At 39.3% G+C, this 22,076-nt stretch overlaps 3 protein-coding genes across 5 annotated transcripts in view; 1 reads left to right on the top strand and 2 right to left on the bottom strand.

Moving 5' to 3' along the window:
- The window catches only part of LOC116253911 (60S ribosomal protein L18-3-like), a 53,409-nt gene that overhangs the window by 5,759 nt on the left and 25,574 nt on the right, over positions 1-22,076 (bottom strand). The window lies entirely within an intron of this gene.
- On the bottom strand, positions 2,788-6,027 carry LOC116253908 (TMV resistance protein N-like). Of its 2 annotated transcripts, XR_004172562.2 has the most exons (3): positions 5,417-6,027; positions 3,411-4,285; positions 2,788-2,886 (listed from the first exon to the last, which is right to left on the bottom strand). XR_004172562.2 is itself a non-coding variant. In XM_031628901.2 (2 exons), exons 1-2 carry the CDS (start codon positions 5,902-5,904, stop codon positions 3,604-3,606), a joined length of 1,170 nt encoding a protein of 389 aa, XP_031484761.1. In that variant the 5' UTR covers positions 5,905-6,027; the 3' UTR covers positions 3,342-3,603. The 2 variants fall into 2 exon arrangements, 1 of the variants encoding a protein (XP_031484761.1); XM_031628901.2 differs by lacking the exon at positions 2,788-2,886 and having other exon boundaries at positions 3,342-4,285.
- Positions 15,624-22,076, top strand: part of LOC116253907 (protein DETOXIFICATION 55) — a 41,133-nt gene continuing 34,680 nt past the window's right edge. Inside the window, exons 1-2 of one of the 2 annotated variants that reach the window (XM_050077963.1) lie at positions 15,624-15,774; positions 15,901-16,554. In XM_050077963.1, the coding sequence (XP_049933920.1) occupies positions 15,673-15,774; positions 15,901-16,554 (756 nt within the window). In that variant the 5' untranslated portion in view covers positions 15,624-15,672. The remainder of the gene's footprint in view (positions 15,775-15,900; positions 16,555-22,076) is intronic. The other variant, XM_050077962.1, reaches the window with a different exon arrangement.

Below are 22,076 nucleotides of genomic sequence, written 5' to 3'. Positions count from 1 at the left end.
TTTTTGTAAAACAAATCTATTGATGGAAAATGAGATTAATGAAAAAGATTTATAAGATAATCATTAGGTCCCCCTCTCTCTGTCACTCATTTACTGCAGTCAACCCAAACTCACTATTTACGTGAAGCTCTGTCTAGGTTGTATCGCACACCTCATTACTCATCAAATCAAGCAGTCAAATCCTCTTGAGTGGGACATATGAAGGACAGAGGCCACCACATTATTGAGGAGTTTGATTAGTTCATATCTGAGAAAAGGCTGTGCATGATACAGATGGTAGTTGGTTCTTTGGGGAAGAAAAAGTTATTTTCTTCGGCAAGAAAAGTGCATCCTAATGAGTTCTGCCACTGGTTCCATACTGATTCAGATCAACGTTTCCCCCTGAATTACTTCATGACCTCATCTCTTTTCTACCAAGAAATTCAACTTTCTCGAGATCTAGATGACTGCTTTAAGCAATACATGGACGTATTTAGTGTTTCTAAGGAGAAGGGTTGAATTGAATTCTTTTACATGTGAATCTTCTTTTTTTTTTTTTTGTCGGGACAGTTTGATTTAATGCGGTTACGTTGTTATGTCATGCAAGTTTTCAAACAAAAAAGCATGTACCATATTTTTATTTACAAAATATAACTTTGCACACACACACACATCCAATCAGTGTTCACATCAAGTAGATTTCGCGGCATAACGCCGTCAGCATGGACCAGTGTTGTCAATATCGGTATTGGCACCACGTCAATCTTCTGGCAGCTGGTTTGATGTCCCAGCAAGAAGCATCACTCATGTCAATCTACTTCTCAAGTTTATTTAAAAACAATAAGAAGCAATTTAAACTAATTAAGAAGCAAAACATAAACTGTCTAACCCTAAATCATATTGGATACAATACAATAGTAGAAACACTGATATAGACCTGATGTTGGTAACTCCAGCTTGATTTGGTTTGAGCAATATATGCTATGCAGTTCCACGTACAATAATGTGTCAGATCACTTTCTCAAAGAGGTACGTGGTTCACTTTTTTACAATGGTACCGCTTTCCATTATGAGCATTAGCGAAACAGTTTTGGTAGGTCACATTATATTTACTAAAGATTGTTGGATGAAACTTGAGGCTGCAGCCCAACTGCTTTTGGCCATGGCCATCCATCAAAGTTAGAAGAGTCTAGTAATAGATGCTTCAGTAAGCAGCTTAGTTCAAACCTCAAGCTCAAACCGCATGAGAAGGGCACGACGTTTTCGTTTCCTAAAACAGGGTGCTACATTTATAAATCTTCACATTGTCAATATATATTGTCATCGTGTTTTTACATATAATGTTTGCCTATAGCAAGTTGCCCCATCTTTGTTGAACATGGCGGATGTGTAGCAGCTAAAAATCGCTGGGTAGAAACTCACAGATGGTTCTAGAAAGGAAAACAGGAAATTGGCCATCCACTGTTGTGCACTTATTGTACTGCGCGTCCCATAGCATGACCCACAAGAGAGAGACAGAAAGAGAGAGCCGATAAAATGGGAATATATAACAAAATTTAGGGACAAGAGGTCCCTCAAGTACAAAAAACAATCCGTGAAAAACAAATCGCAAAAACAAAAGCAGGAAGAAGAAATATACAATACAATGCACATAAAAATAAGAGAGTCGGGGTGAGAGAGGAAAACCACAGTGACACAATCACCCAGCCGCAGACGGGTAGCGGCGCTTCAATCGAATGGCAAACTGGACATCCTCTTGCACAAGACGAGCCACAGAATCTGGCGAAGAGAAGGTGCCCCTGAAGACCCTGTTGTTGCGCTCCTTCCAAATGCGCCACCAAGCTGAAATGAGCCACAACCTCCAGACATGACCCAGGAAGCAGACAGGTGGGGGGAAAGACAAAAGAGAAAAAAAAAACGAATGGATGTTGGGTTTGGAAGACTAATAACAAGAAAATGTCAGGTAGAAGCAAAGACACTAGAGAAGAAACAACAAGAAGTAAAAGGGTGGATTCAAGACTCAGTTGCGACAAGACATAGAGGACACTGGTTAGTCAAACTGATGCCAAGGTGCTGTACATGGTCAAACGTGTTGATATGACCAGTAAGAAAAAGCCAGACAAAACCAATGGCACGAGAAGAGGGAGAGAGAGGGAGAGTTTCACTTTCATTAAAAAGGTAGAGAGTAAGAGGCCATATATAGTGCATGGGTAGAGGGTAGATTCTACGTGCGGAGGACACAATCCGCACGCAATTGATATTCTAGGTTAAATCCCTTTGTCGGTTCCGATATCGTTTAATTTTAATTAAAAAGGTAGAGAGTTTAAGATTTTGAGAACCAAAGGCTTGGCTGCAAATGGGTTCCATGCTCAAGGCTAAGCCACTGAGAAGTGAGTAGCCAGTGATGTTTGCAAACCCAATGGCAAGTGCACCACCAGCTAGCTCAAGGCTGCCAAGTTTGCCCATGCACAGGACAGAGGTCATGGATCTCACATATGTTATGAGATGCATGGTGGTGAGGGGGATAAAGATCTCCTTTAGTTGCTTTACCTCCTCCACGATCTGCATGAAGTTTAGAACATATAAGAGCAGACGTTGTCAGTTGTATAAAGAACAGAAGAAACATTAACCTGATGCATAACTTCCGTCGTATAAGTTCCGAATGCAAATTTTCTCAGGCCCATAAGATGATGAAACTTCTGATCGAATCCAAATCCCAATTAGTGATTGGATGTGAATTTATTTGCTTGATATCATGTTTGAGATGCCTTGGGTACCCTTAATCCCTCAAAAGCCGTGTCCTTTTTTCCAAAAATAAATTTGGCATGTCTGATTCTTTAAATGATTTGAGATGTTTAAAAGTCGGCCACCTTCTTCTTGTCCCTCAAAAAGGTTGAGATTTTTGGTCTGCAGGGAAACAAAGTGGGCATGAGAAAGTTTTACATCCATCAAAGGCAATAGCCAGAAGAAAGATTCACCCATCTACATGAGAGAGAGAGAGAGAGAGAGAGAGAGGTTCTGGAGAAAACTTGATGGAGTTAACATTAAAAATTTATATACAGTCTACCAAATTCAAATGATGCTTTGATTACGATAAAATCTTTGGAATCTAATACATGTGATGAAAGCTCGACAGAGTTTGAGCACCTTGAACAATTTCTTGTAAGTAATTTAACAGAGATTCACTTAATCAATATTAACGGATAATTTAACTAAAGAAAGAGTTAGACTTGAATATCTCATCATTAATCAAGCCAAATGAAGCTTTAGTTAGCAATCATCAAGCAACATGCTCACAAAGCAGACCTAACCAAGCAAACATAACATTGCATTACTACTTAGACAAAAGGATACTACTATTCACAAAAATATTGCTTACAGAAGAGAACAGCATTTAAATCAAACGACCTACACAGACTCATCAAGCTCACCTATTTGAACTGCTTCACTTTCCTAAGCGCTTCCACTCAGCCATTCCGCACACCACATTCCATAAACTTTACACACTCACAACAAGGAGCAAAGCCCACACCCCATAAAATTTACACACTCACAACAAGGTGCAAATAAGGGACTGTAGAACCCTTCACAAAGTCTGCAATGAAACCACATCTTTTTTTTCATTTAAGGATAGTTCCTTTGACGTTGAAAATGATGATCTGTTCCTTCATATTGGTGCCAGCCATGACGCTCAAGCGATGAGGGCAGTTCATGTGGTGACGAGGATTCGTTGATCCATCTCAATCCCTGGGCATCATACTTTCTATCTACCCGATGCGCTTCCAGAATCTGCACATCCCTTGCGGTGATGACGATCCTCGTTCCTTCACCAAACCAGTCGCGTCCACCAGCTAATGCTCTCAATTGCTCTCTGTCGTCAACATCATCAAGAATAGCAAGTACCCTCGTGTGACGAAATCGCCTTTGGATCTCGTTGATCCCCTCACGGGAGCTATAAATTTCTTCCTCGTTACCTTCTAATGCTGGAGAAATGAACTCTCGTTGTAATTTGTGCAGCCCATCGTTTCTGGCTTTGTCCTTGATGCCCCTTATGTGGATAACTTTATCAAACCTACCGGAGAGTCCGCCGGCGCCGAGTAGTTCACTTACGGCTGTTGTCTTCCCCACAGCTTCCATCCCATAAATTCCGATCATTTTAACGCCTCCTTCCTCAAGACTTAGAAGTTCTGAGACGTCTCGGACATGGGAGTCGGAATTTCTTTCAGGACGATTACGCGACTGATTATCTCTGCACCCGCTCACTCGTTCCACGATCTCTTGTATCACTTGTCTCTCCCTACTCGACCTGCCAAACAAAAAGAATATAGGTATTTAAAGTTCATGAAGAGTTTTGGCAAATATATATACTATAACTTTAACATTAATGAATAGAGGACACCAAACATAGATCCATCTGATAGAAGGTTGAGAAAAACAAAGAGAAAATGATGATGAGTATTTTCTCTTTGTTTTTCTTTTAACAGTTTACAAGATGGAGTCTAGAATTGGTGTCCCCCAGATGTGAATTAGTTATAGAGTCAACACACACACACATATATATATATATATAATTTGGACATGATGATATCTAATGCCACTGAGGCCTACTTTTTTTTTGGAATAAATATATATCAGATAAATATTAATAGACCCAAATTTGAGTTGGAAATTAGATAATACCACCCAATTGGCAGGCGTCCCTATTTTTCTCACGGGTCTTTTAATTTAGCCGTTACAATTTTTTATTTAACACATTTACATGCATTTGGGATTCAATCTTCAGATCCAAGTTAACCCAGCTTGATAAGGGACAAATCTTGATTATTAATCCACGATTCTAGCAAAGTGTGAACTTAAGAATTGCAGAAGCTCAAGACAAATTAAAGCTGCAAGCTAAACAGGAGCCAAAATATGTGTTTACCTTGAGATTCATAAATCTCAAGTCCACATGTCAAGCTAGAAGCAGGGCGGAGGAGCGTACTTTGATCACTTGAGATTCATGAATTTCAAGAAGTTTACAAATTTATGGTGTAGTTCTTTCATATTTCAAACAAAAGATTTTATATGCTGCTAGAAATAAAGGATATAAAAATTCTATGAACACCAATCTCAAACAAATCAAATGTCTTTTTTTTAATCTAAGACGCTGAACAGGATATGAGATATTCATGAGTTTGATTGAGATCAGACGGCCCTAAATCAAACTAAGGTCCTTCGTTTGATGAGCCATAAGCTTTATCATACTAAAATCTTTGGTTCGATGAGCCATAAATTCTCTCTCTCTCTCTTTTTTTTTCCTGGTATCCGGAAAAGACGAAGGGGAGATATCAGTACAAGATATAAGCAAGTAAAGAAACAGAAACCATCAGACAAGCAAGTGAAGAAACAAAAAACATCATAGACTGGGAGGGGGGGAGAGAGAGAGAGAGAGACGTACTGGTGATTAACCTGGAAACCTTTAAGTTTACCAACTGTGGCCATCGCATGCATCCATTCCTCAACAGCTTCATAGGTGTGATTCTGTTTATGTTTGGTGAAAGCAAACTCGAAAGGGCCACTCTGATTGCGCACGTCGTAAGAGTCGACATTGTAGAAGACGGGGATGATCTCCGTATTAGCCCGAAACATGGCTGTCAGTCCCTTCAAACACCGATATGAATTCGCATATCCGCTGGATATGACGACCACGCAGCACCTTGACTCCTGTGCTGCTTTCAGAAGCCTCTCGCTGTTCACTCCCGCCGCCATCTCCCCATCGTCCTTGAAAGTGCGGATTCCTGCATCCCAGAGAGCTGTGTAGAGGTGACCCCCAAAGCCTTGGCCGGTATCTTCTTCCCTGAAACTCAGAAACACTTCGTATTCCCTGGAAGAGGACGCCAAGGAGGAGGAAGAAACGAACGAGGTTGAACTGGAAGACGCGCCCATGGCCGAGAAGGAACTAGAGCAGAGACTGACATCACAGGAGGAGGAACCACACGATCATGAATACATCACTCACCATGTATATATGGCGCACGAAAGATGATTTCCAATAAAACTTCCGCAAGCCACGCCCAACGTTTTGGCGGCGATAACAAATAATACACGCACCACCCACAGATTTCTTCATCCCTTAGTCTGAATCCTTCCATTAAGATGGAACGTCACAATGGAATGTTGCCCATTATCGCGTCACAAACTATTTACAATCATGTATTGGTGAGATGCTCTTATCGGTGGCACCAATCGAACCTTATCGACCGGCCCTATGCGCATCTTAAAAAAGATGCCCATCATAGATTCATAAGGAACCTGTTATCGGTTACAACTCCATTTTCATGACAAAGTTATAACTTCCTTTTAATGCATTTAATTTAATATTTGATTATGCCTTAATGATAGGTTTAACTAGGCTCATTATTATATTTATTATATCTGCTTAAGTATATAAATATATACATCCCTGCAACTATATTCAATTACATATAATTAAAAATGATAGACTTTACACCAGAAGTACTCAAGGACCCTATTAGTATTTGGTCCAAGGTTCCTGCGCTCGCTTAATATGAGTTGATTTTTAATTATTTGATATGCAATCAAATGCCATGCATGAATTCTTTTCTTGATTAGAAAGGATCAAATTTCTCAGTCAGAACTCAATGTTGGATAAATGGGTGTCAATATTGGATATAATGGGTGAGCAAATTTTGTCTTACCACTCAAGGAGAGCCGAAGCTCTTAAAACCCCTTCTCCCCCTCAAGTAGATGGCCTGCTTTCAATGTTTGAGGATTCTACGTGACAAAGAAGTCGATACATCGATACCCGTATTCAATATTTTTGGGCAATGGATTAATTGGGCGTTGAGAAATGGCCGTGCCTGACATTGCAATTTCTTTTTAAACTGATATTTGGATCTGAATCTGGATCTTGATGGGTATGCACCATCCATGATGACCACCGACGTTGTAAATTCATCAACACCACATCGGTTATCATTCTACTTCCGATTCATTTAAACTATAATTAACATTAAGTAACTTTTAAATGAAAAATAAAAATGATACCAAATTTATGTTGTCAAGATCCGATATTGTTCGAAACAGTTAATTTATGTTTATCTTAACAATTCGATATATTTGATTACATACATATAAAAGTGCCCTTAGAAACATTAAAGTTATCTGAAATTAAATTTTGGCTCCACTAGTGATTGGGAATTGCACTTATTAAGTTTGTTATTTACGTAGCTCTTAACATTGTTCTTCCGAACAACTAAAAGGAGCGTTTGATGGGATGATTAATTTACAAAGGTTTGAAGCAGCTGACACACTTTTCCAACGAGAGGCTTTTCGGCTAGTTGAAAGTGGAAAGAAATTTGCCTTACCTGAAGCAAAGCCTATTGTGATGAATATTTTCTCTCAAAAAAATTGTGCAAGGTTTGTTCAACCGATGGCCAAAAAGCTAGAAATTTTGTAAAGGTTTTTGGTAAAAAAGAAAAAAATCTCAACGGTTTACACACGGAAGAATATCCAATTTGAGAATTTTAGCCATCAGAAGTTGAGTTTGAGATCTAACCTTGGTTCATTTGACAAAAACCGGTAGAGAAAAACTGTGGGTGTACCCAGACATTGCACCTGAATTTCACGGTTTTCTTGGTTTTTTTTTTTTTATTCACACCATCCATTATTAATATTGCAACCGAGAGAGAGTGGTTGATCATGATAACTGATAAGGTCCTCCTTCTCCCCCGTTCAACTCTCCAAATTTCAGCGTCTGATTTATCTAGATCAGATCTTCCTTCTTATCGCAGCCGAAACATCTTCCTTAAAATCGATACAACCTTAGGAAGAGTTTAGCCATGGCCGCCTCTTCGAGTTCAGCATTGGTTCCATCCTCCTCCATCTCTTCTCTTGGCTCTTTCACATACAAAGTTTTTGTGAGGTTCAGGAGAAAAGACACCAGACAAAGCTTCATAGGGCACCTCTCCAACAAGGGGGCTCACTTGCAGTTGATTCTCATCATCAATCTCTCCTTGTAACCGCCCGCTGGGATGACTTAGGTTTAATCGCTTGATCTCCTTGGTCGACACCTCATAAAAGCAATCCCGTGAATACATCACCTTGTGCTGCCACTTGCCTCTTGTAACCCTAAAGAGGCTATGGTTGACACGGTGGTGAACCTGCTGCAAAAGAAGAGAGTCGATCGGCAGACGTCAGACACCATTCAGCTGCAAAGAATCCAACAGTGGTATCAGAGAGAAACAGGTAAGTCCCTTATATTTGTGTGATGCTTATGATGAATGCCTGTTATTATGATCAAGTTTCGTCAATGTGCAAGCATGCTAGACTATCCTAATCTAGAGCATAAGCATGATGGTTCAGGCTTTGGCCTTGTATTCCTGCCGATGGTGCATGCCATTGCAGCGAAAACAGCCTCTGCAAAACCCTCTGGCAATGGAGGCGTAAGAAGCAGGTTTGGTTTGATAGAAAAGAAAAAAAATAAAAGCAACTAAAATGAGACAAGGCTGGCACAGATAGACATTGTAAGCCTAGGGAACCTCCTTGTTTCCTCTCTGTGAATTTAAACCCTCGGTGGAAAAACCAGAGAATGGGAGGTTCCCCATCCGCTTCGTTCCAATCGCTTGCTGTCGGCCCTCTGATGCTTCTGTTCCAGCAGACGCCCGAAAGCATGGAGATGATAAAATCTTCCTTTTATGTTTCTGTCGACCCCTTTTGCACGCCGACCGTGTTCACTACCGGTTGTAACTCGTGTGAGGGCACGTAAGGCGGTGGTTCGCACATGGTCGGCAGGTTGTCTTGCTGAGGTCGTTGGGCAATGTCTGTTATCCTTCCATTGCCAAGAGTAGGAGGTGTATTTGTCGGACTGCCCTGTTCCTCGGTGACCTTAAGCGGGAAACTCGTGGTCTAAAGTTTAATGTTGAGTTTTCCTTTTAAGTGATAACTTATAATGTTATTGGAGATCTTCTAATTATTATTGTCTTCTAATTATTATTGTCCTTGTTGTTTTTCATGTATTATTGTTCTATACTTGCCATGAAATTAATTTTGAAATGACTTCATGGGTGAGAGCCCCAGAGCTCGCAAAAACTGAAAAATGGTTAGCAACATGTACTTATGCTTATGCAATTTTTTTATTTTGTATGTGCATGACCCAATGGCGGTATAAACCTTGTGTCGTATTTGGATGTGGATATTATGTTGAAACACGTTCATATTGGATTGATTTTGGATCCTCTTGTTGATGTCATTATGTTGGATCCACATTAGATTGATCTGAATTTCAATAACCATCTGAATTTTTGTTTTGGATCTAATTGTTACTTAAGATGCATATTTGTATTCAATTTTGAATCATGACGTATTCAAATCTAAATTTGTTTGGATATTGGTTAAAAATTCATATCTTATTTATGTTGATTCAAATTTATGTTATTATACTTGTTTTACGGATATTCATCGCCATTATGAGTCCATGCTGATATTAAGTATGACCAAAATTTTATTTTATATATCCATTTAACTGTTAGTATTTGGACTCATATTAAACGTTGCATTATTTTGGAGCATGATCTGATTTGACTCTTTACACCTTTTGTTCAAGATCAAAATCTTGTTTATATTAGATCTAAACGTATTATGATATGCATTGATTTTTTAGATCTAATGGTTTTACGAGTTGTACATTTTCAATGTGAGTAGCACTAGAGTGCTAAAAGATGAATTTTTTTTGCTCTTTATGAAAGAATATTCTTGGGATAAAGATTATATTACCATGTGTTTATCTTACTTAAAATGAATTATCATATTGTTGCATGTTGGTATGCTAAGATGTGTAAATCAACACTCTTAAACATGGTGAGATCCCTATGGCATTGTGCTCGGTTCATGATAGATTTGGATCCAAGTTAACTTGATTGGATCATTGGCTCCAAATAGCACAGTGACATTGAATCCAATATATCATCGTGTTTGCATTTTGTTTCGAAACATAATATTCAATTTTTAGATATACATTTAACATACATTATATATCTCCATAAATCTCAATTGCATTTTACCTGCAGTTATAAAATAATGCTCTTAAACATGATGAAAGCCATATTAATAGAATATTTTATTTAAAGATCTAATGTACTAAAAGTTATAGTACATAAATTTTGTTTGCTCTTATTAGAGATGACTACGGGTATGAATTAAGATTTGCATCATATTAAAAGTAAGAAAAGGAAAAATCTTTGGTGTTGACTTGAGAGAACTAGATTGTTTGATATTCGTTATTGTTTCCTATTATTGTGTTTAGATCTATGTTGACATGATCTGAACTTCTAGAATTGGTGAAATCCACGTTACATAAAGTTTAGCTTCAGATCTAAACTGACTTGTTTTTGCTTTGGTTCCAATATATATTATCATGTTTGTCTTTGGATATGGTTATATTGTAATATGTGGTGCTATTCTACATTCAAAGGTTATTCTGGAGAATTATTGAATAAAGCTTCATTTGCTTCTCTTTCTTAGGAAAATTGAATTTGTTTTTTAATGCATGCTCAAGAGATGTATATAACACTCTTGGACCAAAACTCACTCATGTTGACAAGAATGTATTTATTTGAAACTTTATAGCACTAAAGTGCTAGTACATGATAACTTGTTTTTCTCAAAAGATAGATGAGTTAGCAATGATCCAAACATGTTTGTTGAAATGTATTGTATATGAGGATCATGTATTTTAAATTCATATTAGTTGTAATGTGGATATTACTAGTATCTATGGATCTATGTTAATATAATATGAATCTTTATATTCATTTGGCTTTTGGAACTAGATCTATTTATTGCTTGAGATCCACCTTACATACAACTTTGATTTAGACTTGAATATATATAGAGAGAGCGGGCACAACCAGATCCATTCCAAGCGCCCTTTTGTTTATGTTTATTTACTCTTTTGTACCGTCTCAGTTTGAGACGTGTTAGTATCGTTTTATTTTAAGTTCTTTGTACCGTCTCGGGTTAGGAGCTAAGTGAACCGAGACGTTTCTCATGTATATAAGTTTTGTAATTAGGGCTTTTTGGATTACGCTTGAATGAAGAATGAATTGATTTTCGTTTTGAGCGTCACTCTCTCTCTCATCCCATCTTCTTCTCAACCAAGTCTACTCGTCTTCCCCGCGGCGGCCGGATTGATTTCTTCTCACCCTTGACCAGCGACGGCTGATGTCTTTCTTCGATTTGACGGCGTCAATCCTCCTCTCATCCTCACTACTCTTTTCTTCTTCTCCCCAATCGGCCGAAGGAACATCTGCCTCCCCTGTTCCTGCGATAGAAGGAGAAGCGATGGACCACAAAGTTGAAATCGATTTGCGCTGCTGAGCGTGATCTTCGGTAACGATAGCGCCTCGATAGCGAGGTTCTACTAGGGAGTGAGTCACCTATAAAATACGGAAAGTTGGGCCATCTTTTACGTAAATTACTCAAGTGAACGCGGGTAATTGGTATGTCCTGTTTGGATAAATCATCAAGATCCAGATCTCTATCCGTTCAGGTCTGAGTGAAGGCTGGACCAGTGAGGGGCTCTCATACCCGGTAAGAGTGGTATCAAACCAAGTCCAACCGATCCCGTTTAATCTGGGTACCTTTTTTGTTTTTAGTTTAGAAATTCAGCCAATGGGTGTAGTAGGAAAGTAGACGGTCACACCAAAGATAATTAAGCAAATTAGGAATTGGGTCGAAGTCCAAGTCCAACCAAAAAAAGAAAGACCAAATCAGATCCATTTGGATCCCTAGAAAGGAGGAAGATCGAGCTCCAATCCACATAATTCAGTGAATTAGGACTACAATCTGTTGAATTTCAACCTGGGTTTGAAAAATTACTCGAGGATTTTAGGGCTCTGACTGGATTTCATGCACTCAGTTCCCTCAATCAAAACGAAAGGAGAAATTGTGATGGCAACAAGCTCTTGAAAATGACACCAAATCTGCAAAAGTGGCATGTCAGTTTGATTCACCTTTTACAAGAGAAACAGGGTTGTGTTCTATCAGATAGACGAAATTGTTGCCAAGGATCTTTAGAGATCCATACAGATTTTGGATCTGAAACCCCCTCCTATGTAGTAGCAGAGCTACCATGTGACTGGTGTGAGCTATTGCCTATGCTTGCCCTTGAAAGCTTTGATTGTACTGGATTTGGGTCCTAACCCAGCCTCGTGTAGTGCCCACACCAGACTTTGGTCAGTACTCCGGCAAGCACCCATCCTACTAAGCCAGAGACTGGCTCGACCAAAGTTTTCTAGCTCCACCACTACTCCCATCAGATCTAACATCCATGGTTCAAAATTTTAATGGCCGATGCACCATGCGTCTGCCAAATCTTCTTCCTTTCTTTTTGTGTCCATAGTCCACGGTTACATTGGAGCTTAGTGTGGAGAAATGCACCTTCGACTCGGTGCTACACCCATCCTACCAGGGCCACAAAAATGGCACCCCACGGGAAACGAATTGACGAGTTATGGGATGCTTACCCACCAGTAGCTGTACTATACTCCTTAAATTATTTTTAGCTTATAAAAATCTAGAACACACATTAAAAACTATATCTCTAGTTTTTGGAATTGTAAAATTTATTCATCTGATTAGATTTGAGAACAACATCAAAATAAGAATTAAAGCCTTCAAGACAAATTTAGAGGAGTCGTACCCACCCCCTTCCCCCCATGCCTTTTCCTCCATCCTCTGAGAATGGATCGGATTCGAATCAGATATACCCTAAACTGTATCCGTGTTTTCAAACATTCACATATTTAGATTTGAATACAAATAAAGAAAAGTTAAATCTGAATACAGAATGAATATGTTTTATAAATTCATATCTCAATTTAAATATAAATTTTGAACCAAATCTGACTGGTTTTCAAAATGTAAGGGCATTCGATATATTATACTTATTTAAAGTTAAATCTAATCTAAATCTGAATCCAAATCCAAATTTGATCAGATGTCATTCTTAATTTTGAACATGATCTGATTTCTTAATTGGATATTTTTTTTTTTCATATCCTAACTTTTTTAGAATGGTAATGCTCTAAAAAGGTAGACCACGTACCTCTTTGAGAAAGTGATCTGACACATTATTGTAGGTGGAACTGCATAGCATATATTGCTCGAACCAAATCAAGCTGAAGTTACCAACATCAGGTCTATATCAGTGTTTCTACTATTGTATTGTATCCAATATGATTTAGGGTTAGATAGTTTCAAAAATACTGTATGTTTTGCTTCTTAATTAGTCTAAATTGCTTCTTATTGCTTTTAAATAAACTTGCTAAAGATTGTTGGATGAAACTTGAGGGTGCAGCACAACTGCTTTTGGCCATGGCCCATCCATCAAAGCTAGAACAGTCTGGTAATGGATGCTTCAGTAAGCCGCTTAGTTCAATCTTCAAACTCAAACCGCATGAGAAGGGCACGACGTTTTCGTTTTCTAAAACAGGGTGCTACTTCTATAAATCTTGACATTGTCAATATATATTGTCATCGTGTATTTACATATAATGTTTGCCTATAGACTAAATTAAACATGCTTACTCAAGTTTAATCGAGTTACAAGTTCATGTTGTTAACAAGCTTAAGTTTTCAGTTAAGCTCGAGCTCAACTCATTTACAAACAAGTCGACTTCGAGCCTAGCTTAAGCTGGCTCTTGAGTTGTAGAGCCCTCTGTATATATGTGATCAGATCTTATTTCATTTTATTACTGCAGTAAAAGGATCCTGCTGATAGAATGTGCTGGGGGAAGCAGCGTCTAAGATTTGACTTGACATTGATGCGCAACGTACCACCACTCGTTATTTGTAAAGGCAGACATGCCGTGCGAACCTAAAAGCAAGTTGCCCCATCTTTGTTGAGCATGGGTAGAGACTCACAGATGGTTGTAGAAAGCAAAACAGGAAGTTGGTACCATCCACTGTTGCGCACTTATATAAGATGAACAGGTAATGCCTACACTTGGTATATGTGTGTGTGTGTGTGTGTGTGAGAGAGAGAGAGAGAGAGAGAGAGAAAGAGAAAGGGAGGGAGAATTCTGGAGATCCGGTTGACGTATAAAGCTCTTCAAAAGGCGCCCTTTTCATCAGCTTCCATCAGCAGAACAAAAATAGATAAATTAGGCGCTTTTGATCTCCACGTCCGATGAATATGGTTTCTATCAAACCGCGCTTTACACCAACCAAAAAGGACTGGAATGCAATAGAAAGAACAGGAAGTTTACGCCCTGAACCTTGGCTATCAAAATACAGAAGGGATTTCACATGTTCTAGTCATGATGTTGCTATCTCAAGGTGAAACTGGAAATCGTACTCCCACCAAGACCACAACCATGCGTTTTCACAGCTATCAAAGTATCCCGTGCCTGAAGTAAACTGAAAAGTGAAAGACATTTTGGAAGAAAAGTTCTCCACTGACATCACATTCGCCTTTCAGCTTGAAAGACTGAAAGAGTGCGCCCATTGAGCCGTGAAAAAGCATGGCTGTGGTCTTGGTGGGAGTAGGATTTCCATTTTCATCTTGAGATAGAAACACCACAAGACTAGAACATGTGAAATCCCTTCTGAATTTTGATAGCTAAGGTTCAAGGCGTAAACTTCCTCATGTTCTTTCTATTTCATTCCAGTCCTTTTTGGTTAGTGTAAAGTGCGGTTTGATAGATGAAAGGCTCCCTTGTGTCAAGGCCTAAATTTCCTGTTCTATTTTATTCCAGTCATACTTGCTCTGAAATCAGACGAGGGGGATTTATAAAAAGTTGCATATGCCAACCCAAGCGATGCCCATGTGCTTTACCTTCACTGTTGATTCCTGTGGTGCTCAAGATGAGGACTGCATAACCAAAGATGACCGCAGAAGAGTAGCATACATGGACTGTCACAGTCAATTGCTGCTTAGAAGGAAACTAGCTTTATGCATCAAAAGCCCAACCAGGAATCTCATCCATTTGGAGTAACTCAGTGGAGAGTGAAGGCGAAAAAAGGTGATGGGGAGACCTTGGATATGTTCTTTTCATGAACATGGTAAAAGTCTACGGAGAACGATGCAGCCACTGTACAGCAGTTTTCAGGGCCAAACTAGCCGAAATGGATGTGCTAAGATAAAAGGATATCTGATGCCAGGAGAAGTGAAACCAAGTGTAAATTATTGCACTGCGCGTCCCATAGCATGACCCACAAGAGAGAGAGAGAGAGAGAGAGGTGTTGAACTCATAAATGTGAGTAAGGGGCTATATATAGTGCATGGGCAGAGGGTAGATTCTACGTGCGGAGGCTGCTATTGATGTTCAATTTTCTCAAGGAGATGAGGTTAAATCATTTTGTCAGTTAAAGGAACCCAGTGAATCTGCGGTACTCTGTTGTAGCTTTGGTCGGGGCAGGTTGAGAGAATCACTTTAATTAAAAAGGTAGAGAGTTTCGGGATTGGAACGTTTGGAAACTCTCTACCTTTTTAATTAAAGTGAAACGACATCGGTTTCTCTCAACCTGCCGGGACCAAAGCTACCACAGAGAGTACTGCAGATTCACTGGGTTCCTTTAACTGACAAAATGCTTTAACCTCATCTCCTTGAGAAAATAGAACATCAATAGCGGCCTCCGCACGTAGAATCTACCCTCTGCCCATGCACTATATATAGCCCCTTACTCCCATTTATGAGTTCAACACCTCTCTCTCGCTCTCATACACACATTTGTGACACAATTATGGCACCTACTGATCATCCCCATAGTCCAAAGCAACCATCAATGAAACAGGTATGAAGAAATCCCCTCCTCGCTATTTCAACTCAAAAGATCAGGAGTTATGCATCATCTTAATGTTTCTTCTGTTCTTTATATAACTGACAACGTCTGCTCTTATCTGTTCTAAACTTCATGCAGATCGTGGAGGAGGCAAAGCAACTAAAGGAGATCTTTATCCCCCTCACCACCATGCATCTCATAACATATCTGAGATCCATGACCTCTGTCCTGTGCATGGGCAAACTTGGCAGCCTTGAGCTAGCTGGTGGTGCACTTGCCATTGGGTTTACAAACATCACTGGCTACTCACTTCTTAGTGGCTTAACCTTGGGCATGGAACCCATTTGCAGCCAAGCCTTTGGTTCTCAAAATCTTAATCTTGTTCATCTCACTCTTCGACGCACAATTCTCCTGCTACTCTTTACTTCATTGCCTGTATCACTTTTATGGCTTAACCTGCAACCCATCTTGGTCTTTTTTAGGCAAGATCCTTCTATCACAAAGATGGCTAGCCTTTATTCTGTCTTTGCGCTACCTGATCTCATCATCAACAGCTTTCTCCATCCGCTTCGTATATATCTTAGATGCAGAGGAAATACTGCTCCTCTTATGTGGAGCACCACCATTGCTGTCATTTTTCACGTTCCCCTGACCTTCTTGCTTGCTTTTGTACTCAAACTAGGCATCCCTGGCATCGCCATTGCCTCCTGTTGCACCAACTTGAACACACTCATTTTTCTACTCATGTACATGCTCTACACTGGCTCTTGTCCACCTACTGGATGCAAACAGGTACTGCTTAATGCCAAAATTCTGACTCTTCGAAAATAGATGCAGGACCAATTTGATAGTAGAACACCTTTAAATTAAGAGTTGATAGGACAAACTTTTCTCGATGAAGAATCTAGTACAAAAAAGGAACCGATCACTTTGGATCTGTGTCAGGAAGAAGAATATGTGTTGAACTTCTGTCAGAACATGCAGGATTTTGCAATTCCATTTTTCCAGATAATTGTATTTTTTGTGGTAGACATGCTCAGTTTTGCCCAGGCTGTCTCAATCACAAGCTTTCACACCAGTGTCCTTACATGTCACTTCTTTTTTTTTTTATTGCTCCAGCGTAATTTGTAGTCAAGTAGACATTCAGAGCTTGTGAGGACAAACAGAATAAGAGGACAGGAACAGGCACATCTTATTTAAAATATATCACTATGCATATTCTAATATTTTGACCAAGCAGTGCTGCTAAATTTCTAATAAAGTCCTCAATTCTAGACTGCTTTAGAGAAACGCACTAAGCAGCTTGGAAGACTTTACCACAAGTTGGTTCAGTAAGCATGCTGTTTCTGAGTCGTACATGTCCATAGCCTGAATCTGACTGATGGACCCAACAACCTGAGGACCAGAACTAAGCTCACACCGACAACGATGACAATGAAAAGACTGCACGCTTGTCAAATTTGATAGAGTTTTTAGACGTACCATTGTGTGACAATCAAAAGTTGAGTTGACCAAGGATTAGATTCAGTAAATGGGCTGACTCGGCGGTGGAGCTTGAATCGATAGAAAAAAAATATTAGTAAATTCACTTTAAAAAATTAATGGAAAACAAAAAAAAATGTAAAATAATTAAAAATGAACAATAGATGACAAATATATTTTAAAATAATTAAAAATGAACTTGTTGGACGACAAATCAAGCTGATTCAGCTTGATTTTTGGACACTAGGATGTGGAATCAAATGAACTATGAAGGAAATTTAGAGTCTAGACCTGAAAAACTCATGGGAGGACTAAAATCTAGTGTCATTGGTCGACACTTCCTTATCTGCTCATACGAATGAAACCATGATTGCCAACGTGACAACCAAGGACCGCTCAACTCTGCCACGACCTTGAATCTGATCCACATATTTTATTTCTTAAAACATGCCAGTCCTTTCATCAGATTCATAAAACATGCCAGTCCTTTCATCGGATTCATGAGGCTTAAAGCATGTAGCTTTTCAAGCATACATGTTTGTGGGGACACATGAACTTGCATGCAAAAGCATTTTTCCTTCATTTCTTTTTTACGGTCCCAATTTAGTGACAGCAATGAAACTTTATTTCAACAACTTTGTAAGGAAGATTTTTTTGCATTTTCTATCTAGAAATGCTTGTTCGTGCTTGGTGAACTCTTCCAATAAGATTCCGTCTTAATCATTTCATCCTTGGCTTTCACCAGGTGAGAAACAAACGCAACACCAACCTGCACGAGTGATCACATGGTTGGTTCCCTTGAAAAAAAACAGCTTACCCATACGCTTGCATAACTTTAGGCTACCATTACCCTCCGTGAAGGTAAGCCTGGTCCGATTAAATTAAAATAATGTATAAATATAATTCATTATAATAAAATACGATATTTATATATAAATTAATAAAATAAATAAATAAACATTATCGGGTCTAACTGGACCATTCCGATAAGGAATCGGGCCAGCCCAATGCCTTTTTTTTAAGGCTCGGGTCCGAGTTGGGCTGGGTATTGAGTACCCACCGGTGGCCCGGGATACCCAGCCTTAAGTGCCTTTTTTTAGAGCTCGGATCCGAGTTGGGCTGAGTACTGGGTACCCACCGGCTGCTTCGGATACCCAGCCTTGCGTGCGTGAATGCCATAAAATACCCAATTCCACTAAACATGTATGTACAAGGACTGACAGGATCTCTCTCTCTTTGAACAAACTTTTTGTACCCAAAAGGCCCAAGTAGTCATGTGCCTCCGTCACTAAAGTCTTTAGAACCAGGGTCATTAAACTGACTCTTCTTCCTGCAGTACTACTCAATTAGAAATCCTTCTTTTCAACCCAAACAACCATGAATTTCTCGACCCTACGTTGCTGCCTACTCAGAATCCTCTTCTGAATCTTTAACAACGTTTCTTTTAGTCCTTTTGGTTCTTAATACTGTGCATTCCTCGTTACTATCGTCGTCTTTCCCTTCTTCAGCAGATTCAGGCGAACCAGACCCACCTTCATCCTGAGCATCTTCATTTTCTTCCTCTTCCGATTCATCATCTGATCCCTTTTGACATTCGTCATGACTTGCCTGGCTTGATCTGCGGCCAGATGCACCCGGTTCGTTCATGCTCCTAATGTCCAGTATCTTGAAATCCCTGGCTGTGCTCCGCTTGGCATGCCTGAGCAAGTTCACTTTAGTTAGCTTGCTCAGTTTAATGAGATATTTCTCATAATCTTCAATCTGAAATACAAGGTTTGGGATGCATTTTGTCTCCCTCCGTATCTTATTTACAACCCCTTTCTTCTTCAAAACTTCCTGTTGATCCTGCAATTTTATCATGAAATGTCATATAAGAAAAAAAACTTCCTTTTAGCAACTGAGACCAGTTAGACTCGAAAACCGTTGAAGCTACACAGCCAATCATTGACATGACAACGAAGGTTTTTTGCCGGTCGTCCCTCACCCAAGCTTATGGCTGAAATTGAACGACAAGGCCGTATACAAGGTCAACTATCCCTCTGACAACCTGGAAACAGCCTCTTGGATACAGTTCCAAATGTGTAAATAGGACTTCAAGAATTCAAAAGTGCAGGTTTTGAAGAATCTAAAATTTTATGGGTTATAATTTATAAAATCTTGATTAACAGTTCAAAAAATACTATACTCAAGAACCATTTTGTAGGTATAGAAATGCAAAAAACAGAAAAAAACCTAACAATGGAAATTTGTGTCATTACATGGACTCCTATCCAAATCCTGGTTAGAAGGCTATAAAACCTTTACCAATCTATGCAGCTAGGTCAAACATGCCTTAGAAGATGAGGAAGTCATGGAAGAGGGTAGATGACAATGATGACAAAATTCTGCAGTCAAAATGGCTAGTGGTAGCGCCTAGGTTGCAATATCATGCATAGGTCGTTCTATATGGTACCCAAAATAATATGGAATAGATGGAAAAAAGAATGTAACCTGTAAAAACCGGTAAGAAACAAAGTGACATCATTCATTAATATGAGGTAACTAGTCCTTGTAGAAAAGCAAAGAAAAAGAAAAGCACATTGTACTTGTATATGACTGCAATAGATCTTAAAAGAAAAAACAACATATTGACACTGACATATAAATACCTGCAATAATTGTGGAAGTCGCAGAGAACACACAAAAAAAAATTTGCTCAGCATGCATGCACACAAAAACAGGCATTACATGCAAGTACATGTACATGCAACCTAGATATTCTGTAAATAATCCTATACATAAATTGCTCAAGTTTTCCTATCTGAGTTGTCTTAACCCAATCAAATGATATAACATGCCAACATGATGTAGGAACCTATAAATCAACCTTGTATAGGTTTTTCGATCATTTTTTTGTCAGCCTAGAGAAATGGATTCATTTTCAGTCCGGTCTGATTCCAGTGATCCAAAAATCTGACCCTCTGCATAACAAAGCTTGTATACAATATTGAGTATTGAAATTTAAAAGAAGAAAATTATATGGCTTATTACTATTGAGGTAGCCAGTATATAACCATATATGTGCATGCCTATGAACAAAAAACAGATAAACAAACTTGTACCACATGCATATACAACACAACTACGAGAAAGAAAAAAACTGAAACACATTTGATGAAAAAAAATATGAAAAGGAGTAAAGCATGCATGGTAAAATAGCATTGCCAGCCTAAGCAGTTGAACAGATGCCCTAAATGAGGCACACTAAGAAACTCAACCTAGTCGATCCCCTAGTAGCCATGGCCTAGTCAGTCGTGTGGGAGACAGCAAGATGACAATGAAAATAATGATAATGAAACAAACTTTGCTACACTTAAAAAGAAGCAAGTAGTAGGTAACCAAGATTACCCCCTGTTTTAGAGCCATGAAATTGTATAGCAAGCATGTGAGCTTCTTGCAGGTAACTTCAACAAGTTTCTGGAACTCATTAGATGGTATGGTCTGTTTGTAACCTTTAGATGCAATACAAAATTTTGCTATACAAGCCAAGTTCTTATAAATTCTTGCAGCCAATTTCAGAAACTGTTCTGCATGAGGATCTGGCACATCAGAAAGAGTATACATGTGAGTTCGATTTAATTACCAACACCCACTCTAAAGTCAATCCACTTCATGTTCCATAACCTCTGAGGTTCATCTCGGCAAACTGGGAAGCCAAGCTTACAACTTCTTCTGCCCTGGCACAGAATGCTGCTTCCCTATGTCACACGGATACGGCAGACTGGGTCGAGTACCGGTGTCGACACGCGGACACGGGGATCCCGACACGGCGATACGGCTGGATACGTTTTGGATCGGGTCTAGGTCAGACCCGATCCAAACCACTTGTATAACTGATTTTTTAACCCGCGTTTTGTTTTACGCACTAACATCTACCCTCGACGCTCGACCTTCGTTTACCCTCCACGGCTTCCGCAGCAGGCTGGCAGCACAGTAAGGCAATGGCGGGCGACGGCGAGCTCCGGCGATCGACGGCGACTTCCGGTGGCGTCCGGCGGCAGCCAGCGACAGACAGGTAAGTGTTTTGTCGATTATTTTCGATAATAGAAGTTAGGGTTTCAACTTTTATTTGGGGATTTTTTACATTGGGTATTAAAATCTGATTTGGGGATGTTTTGGTTTGAAGATTGGACGGTTTAGAATCATATTCTTCAATGCTATGTGCGATGTTTTCTTTTTTTTTGTTTGATTTTGGGATTTGGGGATTTTGCCGTTTTGGGTGTATAACCGATTTGAGGATTTTGCCTTCGCTGTTGTTCATGATGCTAGACAATGATGAATACGTGATATCTAGATGGCATTAACATATAATTTACCATTCGTGAATGTTCCTGTTCACTGTTCACTATTCACTTCAGCCTTCGCTATTGTTCATGTTTCTTTTAGTTTTAGGCTTTAACGAACTGCTTCTGTTCCTGTTCACTATTCAGTCTGGCAGTACTATCATTTACAATTCCTGAATGTTCCTGTTCACTATTCAGCCTTCGTTCTGCTTCTGAATATCTGAAGTTTTGTGACTGCAGTGCATGTTTATACTTTGTCAGTTTGTTGTATTGTTTTATTTCATAAATTTTATGTTCATTATACGTTTTTTCCATTTTTTTATTATGTTCAATCTAGTATGGCGAGCAAAGGAAAAACAGTGTCTCAGTCTCAAGACTCTCAACCTACAAGTTGTGGTTCTGGATCAGCTACACCTCAGCCACCATTATGGTCATACGTGAATCTAATGGGGAAACCTCCTGGAGGCGGTGGAAATGCTTTTTTTAGGTGTAATTTTTGTGAGGGACAGT

Source organism: Nymphaea colorata, chromosome 5 (assembly GCF_008831285.2).
Source record: "Nymphaea colorata isolate Beijing-Zhang1983 chromosome 5, ASM883128v2, whole genome shotgun sequence".
Lineage (NCBI taxonomy): Eukaryota > Viridiplantae > Streptophyta > Magnoliopsida > Nymphaeales > Nymphaeaceae > Nymphaea > Nymphaea colorata.
Note: the sequence above shows the minus strand (reverse complement) of the source record. Positions and strands in the feature narration are given on the sequence as shown.